The following is a 22,908-nucleotide window of genomic DNA, read 5'->3' as shown; positions in this document are numbered from 1 at the left end:
AAGCAGAAGTAGATGCTTTTCTGGAATTCCCTTGTTTTCTCCATGATCCAACGAATGTTGGCAATTTGATCTCTGGTTTCTCTGCCTCTTCAAAACCCAGTTTGTACATCTGGAAGTTCTCAGTTCATGCACTGCTGAAGCCTAGCTTGAAGGATTTTGAGCAAAACCTTGCTAGCATGTGAAATGAGCACAACTGTATGGTAGTTTGAACATTCTTTGGCATTGCCCTTCTTTAAGGATTGGAATGAAAAGTGACCTTTTCCAGTCAGTCCTATGACCACTGCTGAGTTTTCCAAATTTGCTGGCATAATGAGTGCTACAGTTTAATTGCATCATCTTAGAGGATTTTAAAAAGCTCAGCTGGAATTCCATCACCTCCACTTGCTTTGTTCACAATAATGCTTCCTAAGGCCCACTTGACTTCACATCCCAGGATGTCTGGCTCTAGGACATAATGTGTGCTCACTTGACAAGCGGTGTCAGACTCTTTGCAACCCGATGGACTGTAGCCCATCAGGCTCCACTGTCTATGGGATTTCCCACGCAAGAATACTGGAATGGGTTGCCATTTCCCTCTCCAGGGGATCTCTCTGACTCGGATCGAACCTGCGTCCCCTGCACTGACAGGCAGATTCTTTACCACTGAGCCACCAAGGAAGCCTAGGATATAATAGAATCCCATTTAACTCTAACACATGACTATAGGAGTTCTGGATAAATTGAGGTTTTCATTTTCAGAGGATGACTGATAAAGGATAACAGCAACTGAAATTGAATTTTCTTAAAACAGGTACCAACATTTCATTGTACAAGGGAAATAAAACCAAAATCATATAATAAGCCTTTTTACATTTAATTATATGCAAATTCTTAGAAAAAGAATAAATTAAATATATGGGTTTTTACATAACATTTCCAATGAAATTATGATGCAGAATATGACATCCTTACTTCACATTTGAATTCTGTACTATAATAAAAAGAGGGCCATTTCTGTATAATATTCAAGATCTTCATCAATTTTCCTAAAGGCCTTTCCCTTAGTCCTATGAGATATTCACTTAATTCTCTGAAGTTTCTATCATGTCATCAATTCTGTCGTTCTCTTTTTTCTAACTGATAACTGGTCTAACTCTACCATATCCTCATTTGCCAATGATTTTGACCAGTTCTTTAATATCACTTCTCAGGGTCTTGCAAAATTGTACATCCTTTACAAGATCAGAAATTTCATGTTCCCCATTATAAGGACTGTACCTACATTATATTGTCTGAAATATAACAATCAGAAAAAGACCAACAAAGACAACAGGAAGGAAAAGAAGATCCTAGAATATTTATATGGGCACTGATTTTTTTTAACTGCCATGTGGCTAAGTAAAGAGTCTTATGATAACTTCACTTCCTCTTACAACCTCATAACTAGGGAACCTTGATTATTATATGGCCTCAAATCCTCATACAGAGTCCTCATGAATGAGAAAGAAGGCTGTATAATGGGCTTAAGAATTTAAATTACATATTTTCTCCCCTACTTTTACATGAAGCAATAGAAAATACAAATATCAGTATTTTAACTTTACAAGATAAGCAAACCTCAAAACTAAGAAATGAACTACAAAACAGTACTAAGTATGTGGAAAATGACTATCTAGAACCAAACTGGGAAATGCATGCCTGTATCTCTGAACAGTACACTGAGGTGGTCCAATGGAACTAAGTATGAATTCCAGCTCTATCACTTACTATATATAAGAGCATAGGCAAATCTCTATCTGAGTTACAGTTTCTTCATTCCTTAAAAATGGGTACAATATCTGTCTCACATCAGGATACTGTGAGGATTAACAATACAGTGTATTAAAAGTGCTTCACAAAAGGTTTGGCACATGGTAAGCACTCAAAAAATGGTAGTATTATTAATAAGTAATGCACACTTAAGCTCATGCCAGAGGATCTTTCTGATGTTTATTCAAAACACTTATGAGATATGTACTTCTAAATGGCTTCATAATCTGTTTTTCTAACAAACAGTTAAGAAGCAAATCCAAATTTGTGTCAGGTACTAGAGCAAGCACACTGACAGCAGCAGATGAGAACTGATATTGAAAAAGAACACAGATTCTAACAGCAAATTAGTCAGAGGTCATTTTGCATAGGGGCAAAGAACCTGACATGTCTTTTCTGAGATGAGAAATTTTTAAATTGTAAAAATATTAGAAACATAAAGAAAATTATGAAGAATATAACAAACACCTGTGATACCCACCACCCAGCTTTATCAAATTTTAACATTTGGTTATCTTTTAGATTTTTTTTTTTGAACATTACAAACACAATCAAAGAACCCTGTATATCCCTCCCCAATCCCATTCCCCTCCCTCCCTCTCCAGAAGGAACCACTATCCAAAATTTGTTTGTTACTCCCCTTGCAAGTTTTTAATACTATGAATTCACAACTGTATATCCATCCATAAGCAATTTAGTTTTGTTTTGCATTCAACTTATTTTGTCAGTATTTAATGAGCACCCACATGTGGCACAGTTCCAGGTGCTGGGGACAGAGCAGAGAACAAATACATGCCCTCATCAAGTTTATGTTTATTTTTAAACTTTATATAAATGGTATCACACTGTGTACAGCTCATTTCTACAATTTGTTTTTCTGGCTCAATCCTGAATTTCTGAGATACATCTCAGATGCTGATGCTTCTACTTCATTTATTTTAACTGCTGTATAGTATTCCATTGTATGAGTATACAATTTATTTATAGTCCTCTTGATGGAGATTTGTTTCCAACTTCTATTACTGAAAATGCTACAATGAAACTTCTTTCACATTGCGTCATTCCTATGTGGTTTCTTTTAAACAACTGATATTCAATTTTAACCAGATATTGCTAAATTGCTCAAAATAATTTTACCAATTTATACTCCATCAAAAATGTTTAAGTGTCTATTTTTCAGCATCTTTACCAATACTTGTTCTTTATTGCTATTTTATTTGCATTTCGATGATAACTGGTAAGCTTGAAAATCTTTCCATATTTATTGCTCATTTTATTGATATTTTCTCTTAGTGAGTCTCTGCCTATTTTGCTTTAAGGTAGTTTATTCATATATTCTGGATACTAATCCTTTTCTTGGCTATGTGCATAGAAAATATCTTCTCCCACCAGCTTATTGCTCATCTTCTCACACTATTATGTCTTTAGTTACAACGAAGTTTTAAATTTTAATACAGGTGACTTTATCAATCCTTAATGGTTTATACTTTTTTGGTGCGTCTTAAAAGAATCCTTTGTTGTACTTAGAATATAAATATATTCTATATTTCTTCTAAAAACAAAGAAACTGGCAGTTATTTTTAGTTATGATATGAGGTAGAAATCTAATTTCACTTTCATCTTTTATACACACACACACACACACACACACACACACACAAAACCAATCTCTTTTCTATTTCCCCCCACTGGTTTGTAAATAACCTGCTGTCATAAATCAAATTTTCATGTAGGCATGTGTCTGTGTCTGGGAGGTCTATTTCATTTCACTGGTCACTTAATTTATCCCTGTCCTAAGATAAGGTCTGGTATCTGGAGGGGTGGGTACTCTTATCATCTCAGTCTTCCTCAAAGTTTTCTCAGACATTCTTGGTGCTTTATTGTTAAGTATGAACTTTTATATCAAATTAAAAAAAAAAAAAACCTTTTTAAAAATAAAAAAAATAAAAAATCCTGTTGGGATTTTTATTAAAACTGCACTAAATTCATAGACTACTTTGGGGGAAGAACTGACTTCTTTATGACACTGAGTTTTCTCCTCCAGAGATTTGCATTTCTTCTTACAGATACCTCACAGCACTAGTAGGTGGGAACCAATTTAAAATTGCTGGCTGGAGGGGTTTGGACCATAAGGCAGTGTAAAGGCTGTATGAAGGCTAACTTGCGGTTAGTAACTCACAGAGATTTTTGACATGCCTCTACCCAATGCCACAGTCTAGATGAACAAGGTGGTTTATTTCTAGAAAACTTTTATGCTGAAACTGTAGCCCTCAGCAGAATTTGTAGCCCCAGTCTTATGCATAGTTTTCTACTAGACTCCTCACCTTGAACTGGATGTAGAATTAACTCTCCTGTCCTTTGTACTTCTCATACCTGTCAAAACAGAAACTCAAAGAGTCACAGGCATTTAGCAGATGCCTCCAGGGTAAAAGCCAGCGGAATACATGTTTAATTCTTTGCATTCTTGCTTCCACTTCATTTTTGGCCCTAGGAGTCCTTACTTTCTTATCAGCTCAACTCTACATTAAAACAATATTTTTTAAAAAATTATCCAACATTTCTGTTTTTAGCAGAAAGGTTATTCAAAGTATTTAAAATCTTTTACAACTTAATTTTTATTTGCTTGATTTACCAGTTATTGTATTAAAATCTCTTACTATGATTATAGACATGTATTAGTAATTCCTTATTATTCTGTTTTTGCTTTCTTAATTTCAAGTTGTATACAAGTTCATGATTATTATATATGCTTGGTGGATTTTTCTTTTAATATGTAGTTGCACTTTATTCTTATTAAAGAAAGCCTTTGGTCTTCCATCTGTTCAATAGCTATAACCTACATCAATTTTCTTTTCCCATTTCTGGGTAGTTTTATTTTTGGTATCTCCATAAAGAGTATATGTGTGATCTTGTTTTTTATTCAAATTGCTATCTGTCTTTGAATAAAAAAGATCAATTCATTTATATGTAAATGTAGACTATTAATATTTTGGACCTATTTCTACTTCTTGTTTTCTATTTATCTTTCCTTTCCTTTTTTATTTTTACTTTTTTAAGCTTTCCTTCTGTTTACTGATCAAGTTTTTAATAGTCTCTGCCACCCCCTGCCCTACTTTGCTGGTTTGAAAGCTATAAATGAAATGTGTATTAATTTTTTATCATATATATTTAATCATAAATTGTTCTGAAAGAGTCAGAAATTACTTAGTATTTCTATCCTCTTCCTAAACATGATGTGAACCTTAAATGTTATACCTTCCCACTAAACAAAACTCCTTCACCCATACAACCTATTTGTTGTCACCATCCAGAGCTACACTGTGCAATTTGGTAGCCATTAGACACATGTTGCTTTTGAGTCCTTAATATGTGGTCAGTCTGCCTCAAGATGTGCTCTAAGTTTAAAATATACACTGGATTTTGAAGATTTAGCATGAAAAAAAAATGGAAGTAAAATATCTCAGTATTTTTTATACTGATTGCATGTTGAAATAATAACATTTTAGGCATACTGGAGCAAAAATTACTGTCTTTATGTGACTACTAGAAAATTTTTAAGATAGTGCTAATCTAGAGCTTTCATTATAACTTTGTTTTAAATGCACCTTCTTCCCCCTAACATCCTAGTCTATCTTCTATTAATAACAACATTTATAATTATTATATATAATTGAAATTATTTATCCTAGAATAAGAATTTATCTGGATATGAAATGGTATTAAACATTACTTTGTCTTAGTACTGATATTTAAGATATTACTCCTTTTTCTTCTAGCATCAACTATTGGTGATAAGAAATCAGGTAGTTTAATTATCATAGCTCCATAGATAATCTGGCTTCTAACTTTGGTGGTAAGATTTTCTTTATTTTTGATATCCTAAAGTTTCATCACATCCTGTCTAGATGTGAATTTATCTTTGTTTAACCCACTAAACACTACAGTTTACTTTTAATTCAAGAATTCAGGTCTTTCTTCAATGCAAAAAAATTCTCAGCCTTTGTGTCTTCAAAATTTAGTTCTCCTCCAATCTCTGCAACTTCTTTTTTTCTGTATTTGATATATTACGTATCTCAATTAATCTCTAGGTAAAATTCTTAGTAATATTTTCCAACCCATTAATTCTCTCATCAGTGGTATACAGGGTAGTAATTACCACCTATTAAGTTTTTAATATACCAACTATATTTTTAATTTATAAAAGTTCTAGTTACTTCTTTTCCATATTAACCTATTCTTGTTTCATCTCTTTTGTTTCATAATTTTGAGCTCTCTATTAATGGAAAGTATCTGTTAACTTTTTTTTTCCTGTTAACTTATTTGAGCATCCTAAAAATGATTTAAAGTGTCTTCCAATCAATGGAATACTATGCAGCCGTTAAAAAGAATAAAACCATCCCATAGGTACAAATATGGAATGATCTCTAAATATGTCATTAAGTGAAAAAGCCAAGGTATGTATGTGTAGAATGCTACCATTTATATAAAAGTGTATACATATATATGTGTGCGTGTGTGTGTGCGCACATGTATGAGTGTATGTGTATATATGTTTGTACATGCATAAACTATTTCAGAGAAGATACCAAGAAATTGGTAACAGTGGTTGCCTCTGGGGAGAGGAACTGGGTGGCTAGGGGACAGAGGTGGGAGATAGACTTACTTTTCACTGTTTACCCTTTTGTACCTTTGAATTTTGTACCACGTGCATGTATTACCTAGTCAAAAAAAATAAATAATTCATTTTTTAAAATAAAGTCTTCGTTGGACTACTCCATAAAAATAATTTCATCTGGAGAAAATGCCTGTTCCAGTTGCTGATTTTGTTATATTAATATTAGATAACCTTAATGAGTTTTAGAATTTTGGTTGTTAGACTCCTTTTGAGTAAGAAAGATGAAAAAACAATTTCTTTCTCTTTTCCTATTTAATGATTTTATAGTTGTCCTATTTGGATTTCTGGACCCAAATCCACTACTTGGTCTCATTGGGATCAAAGCCTCCAGTTTCATGATGATATCTATCACATATATACCTTCAATCACCGACTCAGCAATGGCTTCATTCAATTCATGGTCATGAGGCTATATAAATCCTTATCAGCTAAAAGCTATAGCCCCAGGTAATTAACAGCTTTTTCCTTTTTTCAGCCTTTCACAAATATGGGACAGATATTCCAACTAAACCCCTGGCTTCATGTAATAATTCTGGCTCTAGTTCCTGCCTCACATGAAATACTTCAGCATTTTTGATTCCTGACAGGAGCTAAACTATTACATGTCAGTGCCAGCCTGAAAACCCAGTGGGCTTGTGTCTTCAACTCTGTAACAGCTTTTTGTGTGTGTTCCAGTCTGGCCATATGGCCACAAAGATGTTTATGTTGTTTCAGAGCCTAGCTGTATCTTTTGTGCTATTTAACCTACTGTTCTGTATGTTTGGAGCATTTCTTCTTTTTTTGATAATTAAAAGTAATCATTACAAAAGTCATATCATCTCATTATATAGTTTTGAAAACAGAAAATTACTCATAATCCATTCATTCTAATACATCCACTGTAAGCATTTTAAAATACTTCCTCTAACCTTTTTCTTCTGATCATGTCATATTTATACAGTTTTTATGATTTTAACCTGTACTATTTCAAGTATTTGTCCATATTGATATCCAACATCTGTAATCATCATTTTAATGACTGTGTATTAGTTCACCAAACTATACAACTGTTATTTCCCACATTATTGAGAATTTAAGGAGCTTCAAACAATAAAGAAGTTCTCTGTGCCTATCTGTTTTTTTTCCCCTCAACAGTTTGAATCTGGGGGCTGGTGGTGAGAGAGGCTAAGCAATGGCACTGCCCCAAAGCATTACAGGACTAACAAAATACATGGCTGAGGTTCATAATGATGGCCCTAATACACAAAGAGAAAAGGTAAAATCATATGGAAGTGAAAATGCATTTCAGAAAGATTCCAATCCAAAATGGTTAACAGTAACTTTTGTAATTAAAAGGATAAGTTGCACAATTCACAAATGTGTACCATCTAGTACTGCTGGTCAAGGCATTATACATTTTCACTAACTTCCCAAACAGAATACTTTGGGTCACATTAATAAAGTTTACTTTCTCATGGTAATACTAACCTTATATTATTTACACAGTCTTCATGAGCTTCAGAAAGTGTTTTTATGTGCTTTGAAGATATAGGATCAAAAAGTAGAACTTCAGTCTGTTCACAAGCAACTGTCAGCACTGACCTGGAAGGAAATGACACATTTCTCTTAGTTTACTTAGCATTCTCTTGTTTTATTGATATTCATCTATTTATGACTATATAAGATATAGATGAATAACTTCTGTCCACATTAGTAGCAAATATTTAAAAGATTGAGACTATTCACTGTTTCAAGTAGTAGTAGGAAATAGTAGTCTCATACATTATGAAGTATAAGCTGGATGCAGCTTGTATGGAGAGTACCAGTATCTAACAAAATTTTAAACGTGCATATCTTTATCTCAGCATTTTTTTTCTGAGAAACCAATCTAGAGAAATAACAATTTCCAAATACAAAGAAGCACATATAAAGATATGCTTCATTGTATGGAGAAATTGGAAGTAACCTAAATGTACATGAAAGAAAGATCGATTTTATAAGCCATAGTATGTAATACTTTGCAAAATGGTGCAACACTTAAAAAGGGATAACTTTATATGCATATGAAGGGGCCTAAAACGTATTTTTACATGAGAAAAGCTGGCTTCAGAAAAATATGCTTAAATGAGGAAACTTAGGGAAAGATCATATAAATTAGGCAATTCTTCATCAGTATCTATTAAAATGCACTCAAAGGTCTAGCATACATCCTACCAAACCAGTTTTAGTCAAACTAAACCTTTTCTTTTATGGATTTTAGTACTGTTTCTTGTTTCAGCCCTTTCCTATTACAAAATTACACTTTTATAAACCTTTTACAAACACCATTTTTTAAACTTTTTAATTGAAGGATAATTGCTTTACAGAATTTTGTTGTTTTCTGTCAAACCTCAACATGAATCAACCATCAGTTCAGTTCAGTTCAGTTGTTCAGTCGTGTCCCACTCTTTGCGACCCCATGAATCGCAGCACACCAGGCCTCCCTGTCCATCACCAACTCCCGGAGTTCACTCAGACTCACGGCCATTGAGTCCGTGATGCCATCCAGCCATCTCATCCTCGGTCGTCCCCTTTTCCTCCTGCCCCCAACCCCTCCCAGCATCAGAGTCTTTTCCAATAAGTCAACTCTTCGCATGAGGTGGCCAAAGTACTGGAGTTTCAGCTTTAGCATCAGTCCTTCCAAAAAAAACCCAGGAATGATCTCCTTTAGAATGGACTGGTTGGATCTCCTTGCAATCCAAGGGATTCTCAAGAGTCTTCTCCAACACCACACTTCAAAAGCATCAATTCTTCAGAGCTCAGCTTTCTTCACAACCCAACTCTCATATCCATACATGACTACTGGAAAAACCACAGCTTTGACTAGACGGACCTTTTCTGGGAAAGTAATGTGTCTGCTTTTCAATATGCTATCCAGGCTGGTCATAACTTTCCTTCCAAGGAGTAAGCGTCTTTTAATTTCATGGCTGCAATCACCATCTGCAGTGATTTTGGAGCCCCCCAAAATAAACTCTGACACTGTTTTCACTGTTTCCCCATTTATTTCCCATGAAGTGATGGGACTAGATGCCATGATCTTCGTTTTCTGAATGTTGAGCTTTAAGCCAACTTTTTCACTCTCCACTTTCACTTTCATCACGAGGCTTTTTAGGTCGTATTCACTTTCTGCCTTAAGGGTGGTGTCATCTGCATATGAGGTTATTGATATTTCTCCCGGCAATCTTGATTACAGCTTGTGCTTCTTCCAGCCCAGCGTTTCTCATGATGTATTCTGCATGTAAGTTAAATAAGCAGGGTGGAATTAGCCGTAAGTATACCTTATCTGCTCCCTTTTGAACCTCCCTCCCATCTCCCTCCCCATCCCACCACTCTAGGCTGATACAGAGCCCATGTTTGAGTTTACTGAGCCATACAGCAAATTCCCATTGGCTATCTATTTTGTATATGGTAATATAAGTTTGCATGTTACTCTTCCCATACATCTCACCCTCTCCTCCCTTCTCCCCATGTCCATAAATTTATTCTCTACATGTTTCTCCATTGCTGCCCTATAAATAAATTCAGTACCATTTTTCTATATTCCATATATGTATATTATCTTTCTCTTTCTGACTCACTTCACTCTATATAATAGGTTCTAGGTTAATCCACCTCATCAGAACTGACTCAAATGCATTCCTTTTCATGGCTGAATAATACTCTACTGTGTATATATACCACAACTTCTTTATCCATTCATCTGTCGATGGACATCTAGGTTGCTTCCATGTTCTAGATATTGTATGCTGTTGCTGCTGCTAAGTTGCTTCAATCGTGTCCAACTCTGTGCGACCCCATAGATGGCAACCCACTAGGCTCCTCCATCCCTGGGATTCTCCAAGCAAGAACACTGGAGTGGGTTGCCATTTCCTTCTCCAATGCATGAAAGTGGAAAGTGAAAGTGAAGTCACTCAGTCGTGTGGCTCTTAGCGACCCCATGGACTGCAGCCTACCTGGCTCCTCCGTCCACGGAATTTTCCAGGCAAGAGTACTGGAGTGGGTTGCCATTGCCTTCTGCTCTAGATATTGTATAGTGCTGCAATAAACAATGGGATACATGAGTCTTTTTCAACCCTGTTTTCCTCAGGGTAAATGCCTAAGAGTGGGATTGCTGGGTCATATGGTGGTTTTATTTCTAGTTTTTTAAGGAAATCTCCATACCATCTTCCATAGTGACTGTATCAATTTACACTCCCATCAACAGTGCAAGAGCGTTCCCTTTTCTCAACACCTTCTCCAGCATTTATTGTTTGTAGACTTTTTGGTAATGGCCCTTCTGACCAGTATGAGGTGATACCTCATTGTGGTTTTGATTTGCATTTCTCTAATAATGAGCGATGTTGAGCATCATCTTTCCACGTTTGTCAGCCATGTGTATGTCTTCTTCGGAGAAATGTCTGTTTAGGTCTTTTCCCCACTCTTTGAATTGTTTGTTTTTCCACCACTGAGTTGTATGAGCTGCTTGTATATTTTGGAAATTAATCCTTTGTCAGTTGTTTCTTTTGCTATTACTTTCTCCCATTCTGAGGGTTGTCTTATCACCTTGCTTATAGTTTCCTTTGCTGTGCAAAAGTTTTTAAGTTTAATCTGGTCCCACTTGCTTACTTTTGTTTTTATTTCCATTACTCTAGGAGGTGGGTCACAGAGGATCTCGCTTTGATTTATGTCATTGAGTGTTCTGCCTATGTTTTCCTCTAAGAGTTTTATAGTTTCTAGTCTTACATTTAGGTCTGTAATCCATTTTGAGTTTATCTTTGTGTATGGTGTTAGGAAGTGTTCTAAATTCATACTTTTACATGTAGCTGTCCAGTTTTTCCAGCATCATTTATTGAAGAGGCTCTCTTTGCCCCATTGTATATACTTGCCTCCTTTGTCAAAAATAAGGGCCCCGTAGGTGCATGGGTTTATTTCTGGGCTTTCTATCTTGTTCTATTGGTCTATATTTCTGTTTTTGTGTCACTGCCATACTGTTCTGATGACTGTAGCTTTGTTGTATAACCTGAAGTCAGGGAGGTTGATTCCTCCAGCTCCATTCTTCTTTCTCAAGACTGCTTTGCCTATTCAGGGTCTTTTGTGTTTCCATATGAATTGTGAAACTTTTTGTTCTAGTTCTGTGAAAATTGTCATTGGTAACTTGATAGGGATTGCACTGAATCTGTAGATTGCATTTGGTGGTATATTCATTTTCACAATATTGATTCTTCCTACCCAGGAACATGGAATATCTCTCCATCTTTTTATGTCATCTTTGATTTCTTTCATCAGTGTCTTATAATTTTCTGTGTACAGTTCTTTTGTCTCCTTAAGTAAGTTTATTCCAAGATATTTAATTCTTTTTGTTGCAATGGTGAATGGGATTGAATCCTTAATTTCTCTGATTTTTCACTGTTAGTATATAGAAATGCAAGTGATTTCTATGTATTGATTTTGTATCCTACAACCTCGCTAAATTCACTGATTAACTCTAGTAATTTTCCGATACTATCTTTAGGGTTTTCTATGTACAGCATCATGTCATCTGCAAACAGTGAGAGCATTACTTCCTCTTTTCCGATCTGGATTCCTTTTCTTTTTCTTCTCTGACTGCTGTGGCTAGGACTTCCAGAACTGTGGTGAAAGTGGACACCCTTTCTTGTTTCTGATCTTTGGGGGAATGCTTTCAGTTTTTCACCATTGAGAATAATGTTTGCTTTTACTATGCTGAGGTAGGTTCCTTCCATGACCTTTTTTGGAAGAGTTTTAATCATAAATGGGTGCTGAATTTTGTCAAAGGTTTTTTCTGCATCTATTGAGATTATCTTATGGCTTTTATCTTTCAATTTGTTAATAGGGTATATATCACATTGATTGATTTGCATATATTGAAGAATTCTTGCATTCCTGGAATAAACCCAAGTTGATCATGGTGTATGAGATTTTTGATGTGTTGCTGAATTCTTTTTGCTAAAATTTTGTTGAGGATTTTTGCATCTATGTTCATCAGTGATATTGGCTTATAGTTTTCTTTGTGTTGTCTTTGTCTGGTTTTGGTATCAGGGTGATGGTGGCCTCAAAGAATGAGTTTGGAAATGTTCCTTCCTCTGCAATTTTTTGAAAGTTTTAGAAGGATAGGCATTAGCACTTCTCTAAATGTTTGACAGACTTCTCCTATAAAGCCATCTGGTCCTGGGCTTTTGTTTTTTGGTAGATTTTTGATCACAGATTCAATTTCAGTGCTTGTAACTGGGTTGGTCATAACTTCTATTTCTTCCTGGTTCAGTCTTGGAAGATTGAACTTTTCTAAGAATCTGTCCATTTCTTTCAGGTTTTCCATTTTATTGCCATATAGTTGTTCATAATAGTCTCTTATAATCCTTTTTATTTCTGCATTGTTTGTTGTAACCTCTCCTTTGTCATTTCTAATTTTGTTGATTTGATTCTTTTTTTCTTGATGAGTCTGGCTAAAGGTTGGTCACTTTTGTTTATCTTCTCAAAGAACCAGCTTTTAGTTTTATTAATCTTTACTACTGTTTCTTTCATTTGTTTTTATTTCTGCTCAGATCTTTGATTTCTTTCCCTCTACTAACTTTGGGGGTTTTTTGTTCTTTTTCCAGTTGTTTTAGGTGTAAAGTTAGGTTGTCTATTTGATGTTTTCCTTGTTTCTTGAAGTATGACTGTATTGCTATAAACTTCCCTCTTAAGACTGCTTTTGCTGCATCCCATAGGTTTTGGGTTGTCATGTTTTCATTGTCACTTGTTTCTAGAAATTTTTTGATTTCCCTTCTGATTTCTTCAGTAACCTGTTGGTTATTTAGAAACATGTTGTTTAATCTCCATGTGTTTGTGTTTCTTACATTTTTCTTGTAATTGATATTCAGTATCATAGCATTGTGGTCAGAGAAGATGCTTGATATGATTTCAATTTCCTTAAATTTACTGAGGTTTGTTTTGTGACCCAAGATGTGGTCTATTCTGGAGAATGTTCCAAGTGTACTTGAGAAGATGTATTCCTCTGCATTTGGATGGAATGTCCTGAAGATAACAATGAGATCCATCTCATCTAATGTATCATGTAAGACTTGTGTTTCCTTATTAATTTTCTGTTTTGATGATCTGTCCATCAAAAGTGGGGGTGTTTAAAGTCTCCTACTATTACCGTGTTACTGTCAATTTTTTTTATGTCTGATAGTCAAACACCATTTTGATTTCTGAAAATCTATTGTCTTTTATTGATTTTGTCTTAGTCTTCTGTAAATGCTAATCTTTTAGATTCAGACCTAGCAAACGAAATCTTGAACTGATTTCAATTCAGGATTGAAATTGATTTTACTTTCAAATGAAATTCTGAAAGTGCAATCTTTTTAATATATAATTCCAAAAGCACATGAGATTTTTACACTTTAAGATGAAAGTGCATAAGACAGAATTCTAAATGGCCAAACTTTAAAATTCAGAACAAATGTTTTACAAGGTAAGGGAAAACATCTACTAAATTGAAGTCATTTCCATATTTAGAAATCATGAAATTATCCTTTAAAGAGTGTCTGCTTAAATCCTTTTGTGAGGTATCTGAAATTTTAAAAATTTAATAACATCTGAAGGATTTTTGTATTAGTTGACTACCATGAGTAAAAATATTCAAATATATCTAATTTTAGAAGATGCATAAATATTTCTTTTTGTTAGAAGAGTCATGAAATGAACTTGTCTTCTTCATAAAAGTAATGAATCAATGATTTTTGGAAAGTCTTAATATTAAACATTATAAACAAGAGAGCTATTAAAAGATCAGTAAGACTGATGGTCATTTTTTCATTTTAATATAATCTATTTTTGTACATGGCATAATTTGTAACTTTTAAAACTGGATGTCATTTGTCCCAACATCAAACTCTATACTTTGTAAATTCCATCTTTGTCATATATAGATTTTCTTTTAGGACTCTATATTCTATTTCATGCAATTTCTAAAAGGTCTGGCAAGTAGCCAAGCAAGACCCCCTCACTGCCCTAATAAACATTTTTAGTGGAAGCTAATGTCATACTGTCTTCTCCAAATGAATTTTAGATAAAGCATGTCAGGTCCTACTAGAAAATCTTGGTATTTTTATTAGGATGCAGTGACTTTACAAATTAATCTGGTAGAATTTATATCATCTCATCAGTAATATGCACTGTTTTTCATATATTTAAGATATTCTTAATAAGAGAACTATAACAATTCTTTGTACATCCTTATACATTTAGAATTGACATAGGAAGTTATACATACACATACATATCCACCTGTGGATTTTGAGGTTGTAATAAATCTGTAGAAAAGTTTACATAGAGTTGATAGTTTTACAATACGGAGACTTCCAATACTTGAACATGGCATATCTCCATTTACAATGGAGATTTTCTCCATGTAGATCATGCCTATCTTTCATTAGATCTATTCCTGGGTACTTGAGATATTTTTTGATGCTCTTGTAAATGTTCTTTTTAAAATTTTGTTTCATTTGTTGTTGGTATACAGAAAGCCAACTGATTTTTAAAATGTTATTTATTCATCAATCTTATTTTAATATTTATCACATGTTATTTTAGGTTTTCTTTGTCAATTATCATTAGTCATCTATAAATAACTGCTTTCTTATTTTTAATACTTTTTTCCTTTGTTGCACCTACTGAAGGCTAGGACCTTCAGTACAATGTTGAACAGAAAGGTTTATATAGCAACTCTTGTCTTATTCCTGATCTTTAAGAATACATTTACCATTTCATCATTAAGCACAGTGTTTGCTATAAGGTTTGTTTGTTTTGGTAGATTCCTACTAGTGGATTCAGGAAAGTCTCTTCTACCTCAAATCTGTTACATTTTTTTTCATTAATATACATTAAACTATATGAAATATTTTCTAACATTTATTGAAATTATACTATAGTTTTCTTTTAATATGTTAATGTAGTGATTTACAATTAATATATTTTCTAATGTCAAATCAATCTTTCATTTCTACCATATTGCTACATTCAGTTGGCTAAAAAGGTGGATTCACATCTCTGGCTACCCTCCTTTTGCAGAGCTTGTCCCTGAAATTTCCTCACTGCCTCAGTTCTCTACTCCCTTCAAACATAACTGTTTATGTCTTATATTAGATACTGATGTTTTTCTGTAGCTTTTCTAATTATTCTCAGTTGGAGGGTTGGTCCAAACCACCTATTCTGCTACTTCTGGAAAGGTACAATCTCTGCTTCTTAAATCTGAAATTATATCCCCCTTCTCACTCTAAATATTGTTTATCTGGGTATTCTATTGATCAGTTTAATGAGTATGTTTCATTATTCTTTGTCTTTGCAAAGACAAATCTTCTGTTGAGTATTTCTACTTGATTTTTAGAATTAAAATAATTATAATTTTAATTATAATTAATAATTTTATGCTATATTTCTGTATTTCCTTCCTTTGGTTTTCTTCAGATTTACTTTGTTATAACTTCACTATTCTGTTATTATTTCTTGAGACAGATACTCAGATAATTAATTTTCCTTGTCTTCCTTTCTAGTTTATTAAAAATCATAGTTTTCATACTAAGTACAGATTTATTTATATCCCACAACTTTTGAGATGTGGTATTTTCATTTAGTTCTAAATATTTCTAATTTCCATTATCATTTCTACTTTGACTTATGAGCTATTTATAAATTTTTACTTACATATATTTAACTTGAAAATACATGCTATTAATTTCTAGCAATCACATTATCCTGAGAAACTATTTAATGACAATCTTTTGAAATATGTGGTCTTATAATAAAGGAATTTTTAACTCATCTGTGTGTGGGGACAAAAAACCATGAGGCAGCTGTTACGTGTGATATTAAAAAATACTAAATATTCAATAATATAAATTAACATATGAATAAAAAATTTAAAATTTAAAAGATAAAAACAGCTAACCTATAGGTTATAAAAATGCTTGCCAAGTGATATTAATTCTAACTCAAATTGTTTATCATATTATTCTACTAACTCCCAAACATTTATTAATTTTAGAAACTGTAGCCATAATTATCTCTTTGACCCAGATGCCTTTGTTTGGACCATGAACTGCCATAGGAAACTGCATAAGGACCCTCCAAGAATTTCCACATTGAACAGGTAGTCATTCATACAAAACAAACTTATGGTTACAAAAGAGGAAGGAAGGAATGATAAATTAGGTGTAGGAGATTAACAGATACAAACCACTACAGATAAAATAGATAAGCAACAAGGATTTACTATATAGCACAAAGTATAGTCAACATCTTGTAATATCTATAATGGAAAAAATCTGAAAAAATATACATGTATCTAAGTCACTTTTCCGTACACCTGAAACTAATACAATATTGTAAATCAACTATATTTCAGTTTTAAAATTCCTTATAAATAGGTAGTTATTAAGTAACTTGTGGTCTTGATATACAAAAGAAAAATCACTCTTAATAGCAATAAAATTGTTCATGGAGCTGAATCCTCTTTTTAGCTTTTGCTCCAGTTAACAGTAAGTATACTGGAAAAATTTTAGCCCTTATAACGCTTGTTGTTAATTTTTACATTCAATTGTATTAATAACTAAGTCACAAAATAATTGATACATCCTATTTGATGATATCAAACCTAATCCTTCAGCCCAGATGAGACATATTGTAATACAGTAGTTAAGGGCATAAACCAGAGTACAAATCCTTTGTGTTTAAACTCCTTTCTGCATCTCAGTTCTCTCAACTAAACGTTTCTGATATAGAGAAGACTTTATTTTGGCAGTCATGTTCATTAATAGAGTGTTATTAATGCCTATGGTGGGTATGTATTCAGTGGCTTTTGGCAAAATTATACCACTAAATAAAGGTGAAATTCAGTAAGAATGATAAGATTGGGGATCTGTAACCATATGGTATTCATCCATAAACCACCCCACTGACCTCATTTACCTGCCATGGGTACTATCCTGCAGTGGGTGTTCACACTTTGTCAAGAGAATTAACGTTTGGATGGTGCCTCCAGTAGTGCCATTACTCTCATCTGACAGCTCCTTTTATCTCTGGATCTCCCAAGAATCTAGTTATCACAAATGGGTTACTCTAGGAGATCCTATGGAAGGTGCTTAAGTACTAGGATGGCACTCAGTGAACTTGGGGCAGTAACTATTCAACCACCATGGATATATATTAATATTTTAACAACTGGTACAGCTGAACCAATGTGTACTAGCTGAACATTAGGCCTGAATGTGGTATTCTATACATACTTTTTAGAAGTAGTATTGTTTCTGTGTCTGCCTGATTAACTGAGGTATACTATAATGTACATTAATATCAACTCTATGATAAGTTTTCTCTTTTCTCCTTGAAGTTATCAATTTTGGATGTATATAAGTTAAAAAACTCAATTTCAGAATTTTATTTTTCAGGTGAATTGATCTGAATATAAAGTAACCTATGTCTAGAAATTTTTTTGCCTTAAAGCCCATTTTGTTGATATTAAATATAGCTCACCAGCTTTCTTTTGCTTAGGTGTTTGATATATCCTCTTTATCTTATGTACAAAAAGTACACTTAGTACTTTTATATTATAATTAGTAATATTTGTGTTTATTTTCAGTGATTCTTTGTGTTTTATTATACCTTTTCTACTTTTCTTCCCTTTCCCTTTCTTGTCTTCTAGAATATGTTTTTCCTCATTCCAAAATTTTTTCTTCTTCTAGTCCTGAAATAATACACTAATTGTCTTTTGGTGGTTACCTTGTACATTTTAGTATGTACATATTAAAGCCTAAAGTTAATATATCACAATTCTCCCTCAAAAAAATAAGGAACTTCGAATATTCCTTCATAATTTATATGCTATTGTTGTCTTCTATTTTAGCTACATCTTTGTTAATCCCAAAAGACAAAATCAGATTGTTTTACATACAAATTTCCCACTTTATTTGATCTTCATTCCTTCTAATATCTCAAGACCTTACAGCTGAAAACACTTTCTTCTCTCTGAACTTAGAATTCCATTACTGAAGGTCTGGTGGCAAACTTACTGAGCTTTGATTGGATGCTTATGTATTCATCTCATCTTTGTTCTCGACAAGAACAAAGAACCCATATTTGCTGGGTATAGACATTCAGGTTGGCAGTTTTTCCCAGCATACTGAAATGAAATTACCGCTATCCTCTAATTTACACTATTATCGATGACTGGTTGGCTTTCACTTGCATAGTTACTCCTTTGAAAGCCTTTTTCCCTCTGGCTTTTATTATTTTATATCTGTTGTCCTGCAGTTTCCTATATGGCAAGGGAGAATTCCTGCTAGGGGTGTGTCAGGTTTCTTAAATCATTTGATACCTTTCTTCAATTCTGGAAAGTTCTCAGCTATTGCTGCTTCAAGTTTATTTTATCCTATTATTGCATTTTCGTTAGGAACTAACAAGATACACAGTGTGCATTTTTCTCTTTGTGCTTTGTGTCACCAATCCTCCTTCATATTTTCAGTCTCTTTGCCTCTCTTGTCTGCAATCTGGATAAGTTCTTCACTTCTATTTTCCACTATACTAATTCTCTCTACATCAGTGCCTAATGTATTCTTATAGAGGATAGCATAAGAAAGTCCATATTATTGCAAATATTATCAAATTTCCTTTTCAAAATGCCATTTTAGGAGGTGACACACTTATCTTGACAATGCTGCTATTGCTTAAAACATTTTACAGTTCTTTACAAATTACCTTCTGGTCCAGGTAGCCTTCATTTTTCTTTCTTAGTGCCAAATTGTTTCTAGTCTGGTCTCTATCAAAGACTTAATTTTAATTCTTACCTTCTGTATCACCTCTTCTTTTTGTACTGAGAAGTCCTTGACAGTGGTTACAGTATCCAGTAAGCTGATTTAACTTATATACAACTGAAGGATATGTGAAATCATCTCATTTAACAAGATATGTCAAATTTATATAAAACCATTTTTAGTCCTACAAGAACTGGGGCATATTAGATGTAGTCAGTAGACTGAAAAATTAAAACACTGAACTATTTTCACCTATTACCTTGGCAGAAATGAAAAAGAATGGCAATGTGCAATACTGGCAAGGGTACAGGAAGACAAGCACTTTCATTGGGACTGAGAAGAATAAGGACTGGTACAAAGGGGAATTTAATAATAGGAATCCAAAATCTTCATAACCTTTTACTCATTCTAAGGACTTACCATAAGGACATAAATTTAAAATATCAGATTAGAGGTTTTAACTAATGAAAAATTTTAAACAATGCTGTAGAAATATATTCATTAACATAGATAATTTATAATGTATGAAAAAAGGCAGGCTACAAAACAGTAGGTTCTATTTTTACGTTAACATAAACATACAAAGGGAGTTCCAAGTGGTGCAATAGTTAGGACTGCACTCTCACTGCCATGGCCCATGTTCAGTCCCTGGTCAGGGAACTAAGACCCACAAGCTGCACATGGTGCAGTCAAGAAAAAAAAATTTTTTAACAAATAAAAAAGATATATACAAAGAAAAAGATTCCTTAGATATCCATTTACCCTCTGAGATCATAAAGGATATTTAGCTTCTTTTAGTTTCATTTACTGTCTAGGTTTTCTACAGTTAGTAACTAGTAATTATATAGTTGCATGTTATTGCATGAAATATCAGGGTACGTAAATAAAGTACCACCCTTTACAAAAATGTTACTATAGGAAAACACAGCCCATATTCAAACAAGAACTATCAGTAATATACTCCTCATTCTTATAGTACTGGTAATGAGAATTCCTTCTTCATAACTCATTCTATCCCTCTCACCCCCTACCTAAAATTCCACCTTCAAAGAGTAGAAACAACTATTTCTGAAGGCCTGAGAGAACAGGTAGGAGGCTGGAAGGAAAAGAGCTGAGATACGCTGAAGAGAGGAACTGAAGGGTTATGAAGAACAAACTGCCGGTATTTTGGGAGAAACTTTAGGAATAGCACTTAGTTGGAGGAAGGAGTGAGGAGAGGAGGTTCCACAGATAAACTTCAGCAGAATAGTTTGTCCTCTCACCAATCTTCCCTGTATTCAGGTGCACAGTCATTGTTTCAAGTCAACTACTATATTAAGAAAAAGCATTTGCAAGTGAAATGAAATAGGGTGTACCTGCTCAGTGACCCCAGATTCTGATACTTTGCTCCTTCCTTAGCATATTTTATGTCTTTCTTCAGCACAATTTTTCCTTTGTTAACCTATCATCTTTCAGTTTCTCTAACATGATATGTTAGAGAACCATAGGTCGTTTGACATACCAGTTCCTTCATCTGAAATATTTCTATCCCAACACTGTCTTGACTAATTTATCTCCTACTCATCTTTCCATCTTGGTTAAGTGTCACTTTCTCAGGGAAACCTTGAACACCCTAGTCCACAACAGGTTCTTTCCAGCCTTTATCTCAACTTGTAAATATACATTATGAAATTATCTAGTATGCTTATTAATTTCTAGTTGAACCAATAGGTCCCAAGACTAATGAACGCGATGCCATTTGTTGTTTTGCCCACCAGTGCCACCTCTGCCTCTGGAGCATAGCAAATGCTCAACAAATACATGCTGAATGAGGGACTGAGTGAATGAACAACTAAGCAAATAACTAGGAATCCAAAGGCCCTGATTTGGTATGAGTTGTATTATTTATGAGGGGCTTCCCTGGTGGCTCAGACGGTAAGGCCTCTGCCTGCAATGCGGGAGACCCAGGTTCGATTCCTGGGTCGGGAAGATCCCCTCATGGTGGAACCCTGTGTAAAGTTTTTCCTTTGCCTGCTGTTGAACTTGTTCCTGTACTCAAATAACAAAGTTTAAAAAATAGATATCACTTTGAAAATTCTCCATAGCTCAAAGTAAACCGAGGCCAAACATGGTATTTTAATTATGCAAGAAAAAGGCAAGATACCATTAACAGAACATCTAGTCTAGCCTGGAAACTTCACAGATGCCCACATCACAAGATATCTCTCTGCAGGATCTTAGTATCTTACTGGAGAAAAGGAACGAAGGAACCCACACTTGTCCCCTAAGCGCAAGTTGGGAACAGGGATTCTGCAGGCTCCATACCCTTGACAAAGCTTAGGTGGGAAAAACATGCCTAGGGCGTCAGTGGGAAATGGGCATTTATTCAAAGTGAACTTATTGAGCATCTACGGTGTACCAGAAAGCCTAGCTCTGGACTGGCTCTGACAAAGCTGCCGGGGTTGCTTTAGTCATTTCAGAGAGCTCTGGTCCAGAAGAGGAGCAAACCAGCCCCGGGTTCGCCTACCTCCAAGTGCCGGACGGGGCCTCCAACAGCGACAGAGCGCTTCACAAAGAGTCAGGGGCACGAAAGCCGTCCGCCCCACGGGCACTCGCAAACCCCAGGCCTGGCTGGGCGAGCGGGCCCTGGGCAGACGCCCACGGGCAGCCGCCCACCGGCAGCCGCGCCAGGAGGAGGCGGGTCCCCGCCCTCCGAGGGGCCGCGCTTACCCGTCGGGCGAGTACTCGAGGTTGAAGACTGCCCCGTGGGTGCGGGTGCTGAGGTACACCGAATCCGCGGGATGGATGGAACCATAGAGGTTAGTCATGGTGCGGAAATTGTCCCGCGCCGGGTCCACGAACAGCCCGCGGCCCAGGCTGCGCTCTCTCAGCCACCCGAAGAGCCGGGCACCAGGGCTGCCCAGGCGGGCTATGAGGCAGGGCTGGCCGCGGCTCCCGGCCCTGCAGTCAGGCCCGGGTGGCCGGCGCGGCGGGGAAGGCGGTGAAGGATCTCCTTGAGCGGAAGCGGCTGAGGACTCTAGAGCTCCGGGCAGCCCGAGCTCCCGCGCGCGCCCGGCGGGGGGCTCCGAGGGGGCGCACGGACTGCGAGGGCTCCCGCCGGGCGACGGGGGAGGGGCTGCGTCAGCCCTGGGCTGTAGTGGCGAGGGCGGGGAAGGGAGCGGCCCGGCAGCAGCCGCCTCTCTCCCGTAGGGTGCCGGCTCCTCAGCCGCGGCTCCAGCCGCCCTATTCCCTCCGGGGCTACGGAGCCCGAGGGGAAACATGGCCAACGCCCCCGCCCCCGGCTCCCGGCCGCTGCCCAGCCGGCCAACACCTCAGTACTCCCGCTCCAGCCGCCACTTCCGGCGTGCGGCCGCCTCACCTCGCCGGCTAGGAAACCCGCGCCGCCTCTCTGTATCATCCGCCGGGGACCAGGAAAGCGGAGACACCATTCGACTGGGGGTGCCACAGTCGGGAGGGTTGGAGGTCTAGAGCTACTGTGTGTGCGACAGTGAAGATGCCCAGGGCCTAGGCTGCAAGGGGCAGCGCTAGCATCCGGGAACTGCGTGCGCTATTGTCAATATGTGGTTATCACTGACCAGACTGTGTCTATGGGGATGACAGGGTCTGACTGGTCAGTCCAAGAGGCTGAGTGTAATTGGGTAC

At 36.0% G+C, this 22,908-nt stretch overlaps 1 protein-coding gene across 1 annotated transcript in view; it reads right to left on the bottom strand.

Moving 5' to 3' along the window:
• DCAF10 (DDB1 and CUL4 associated factor 10) overlaps positions 1 to 22,526 on the bottom strand; it is a 51,465-nt gene extending 28,939 nt beyond the window's left edge. Inside the window, exons 1-2 of the mRNA XM_068974521.1 lie at positions 21,976 to 22,526; positions 7,931 to 8,044 (exon numbers count right to left, since the gene is read on the bottom strand). Of these exons, the coding sequence (XP_068830622.1) occupies positions 7,931 to 8,044; positions 21,976 to 22,526 (665 nt within the window). The remainder of the gene's footprint in view (positions 1 to 7,930; positions 8,045 to 21,975) is intronic.
• Positions 22,527 to 22,908: the final 382 nt, after the last annotated feature.

The sequence above is a fragment of the Capricornis sumatraensis genome, chromosome 6 (assembly GCF_032405125.1).
Source record: "Capricornis sumatraensis isolate serow.1 chromosome 6, serow.2, whole genome shotgun sequence".
Lineage (NCBI taxonomy): Eukaryota > Metazoa > Chordata > Mammalia > Artiodactyla > Bovidae > Capricornis > Capricornis sumatraensis.
Note: the sequence above shows the minus strand (reverse complement) of the source record. Positions and strands in the feature narration are given on the sequence as shown.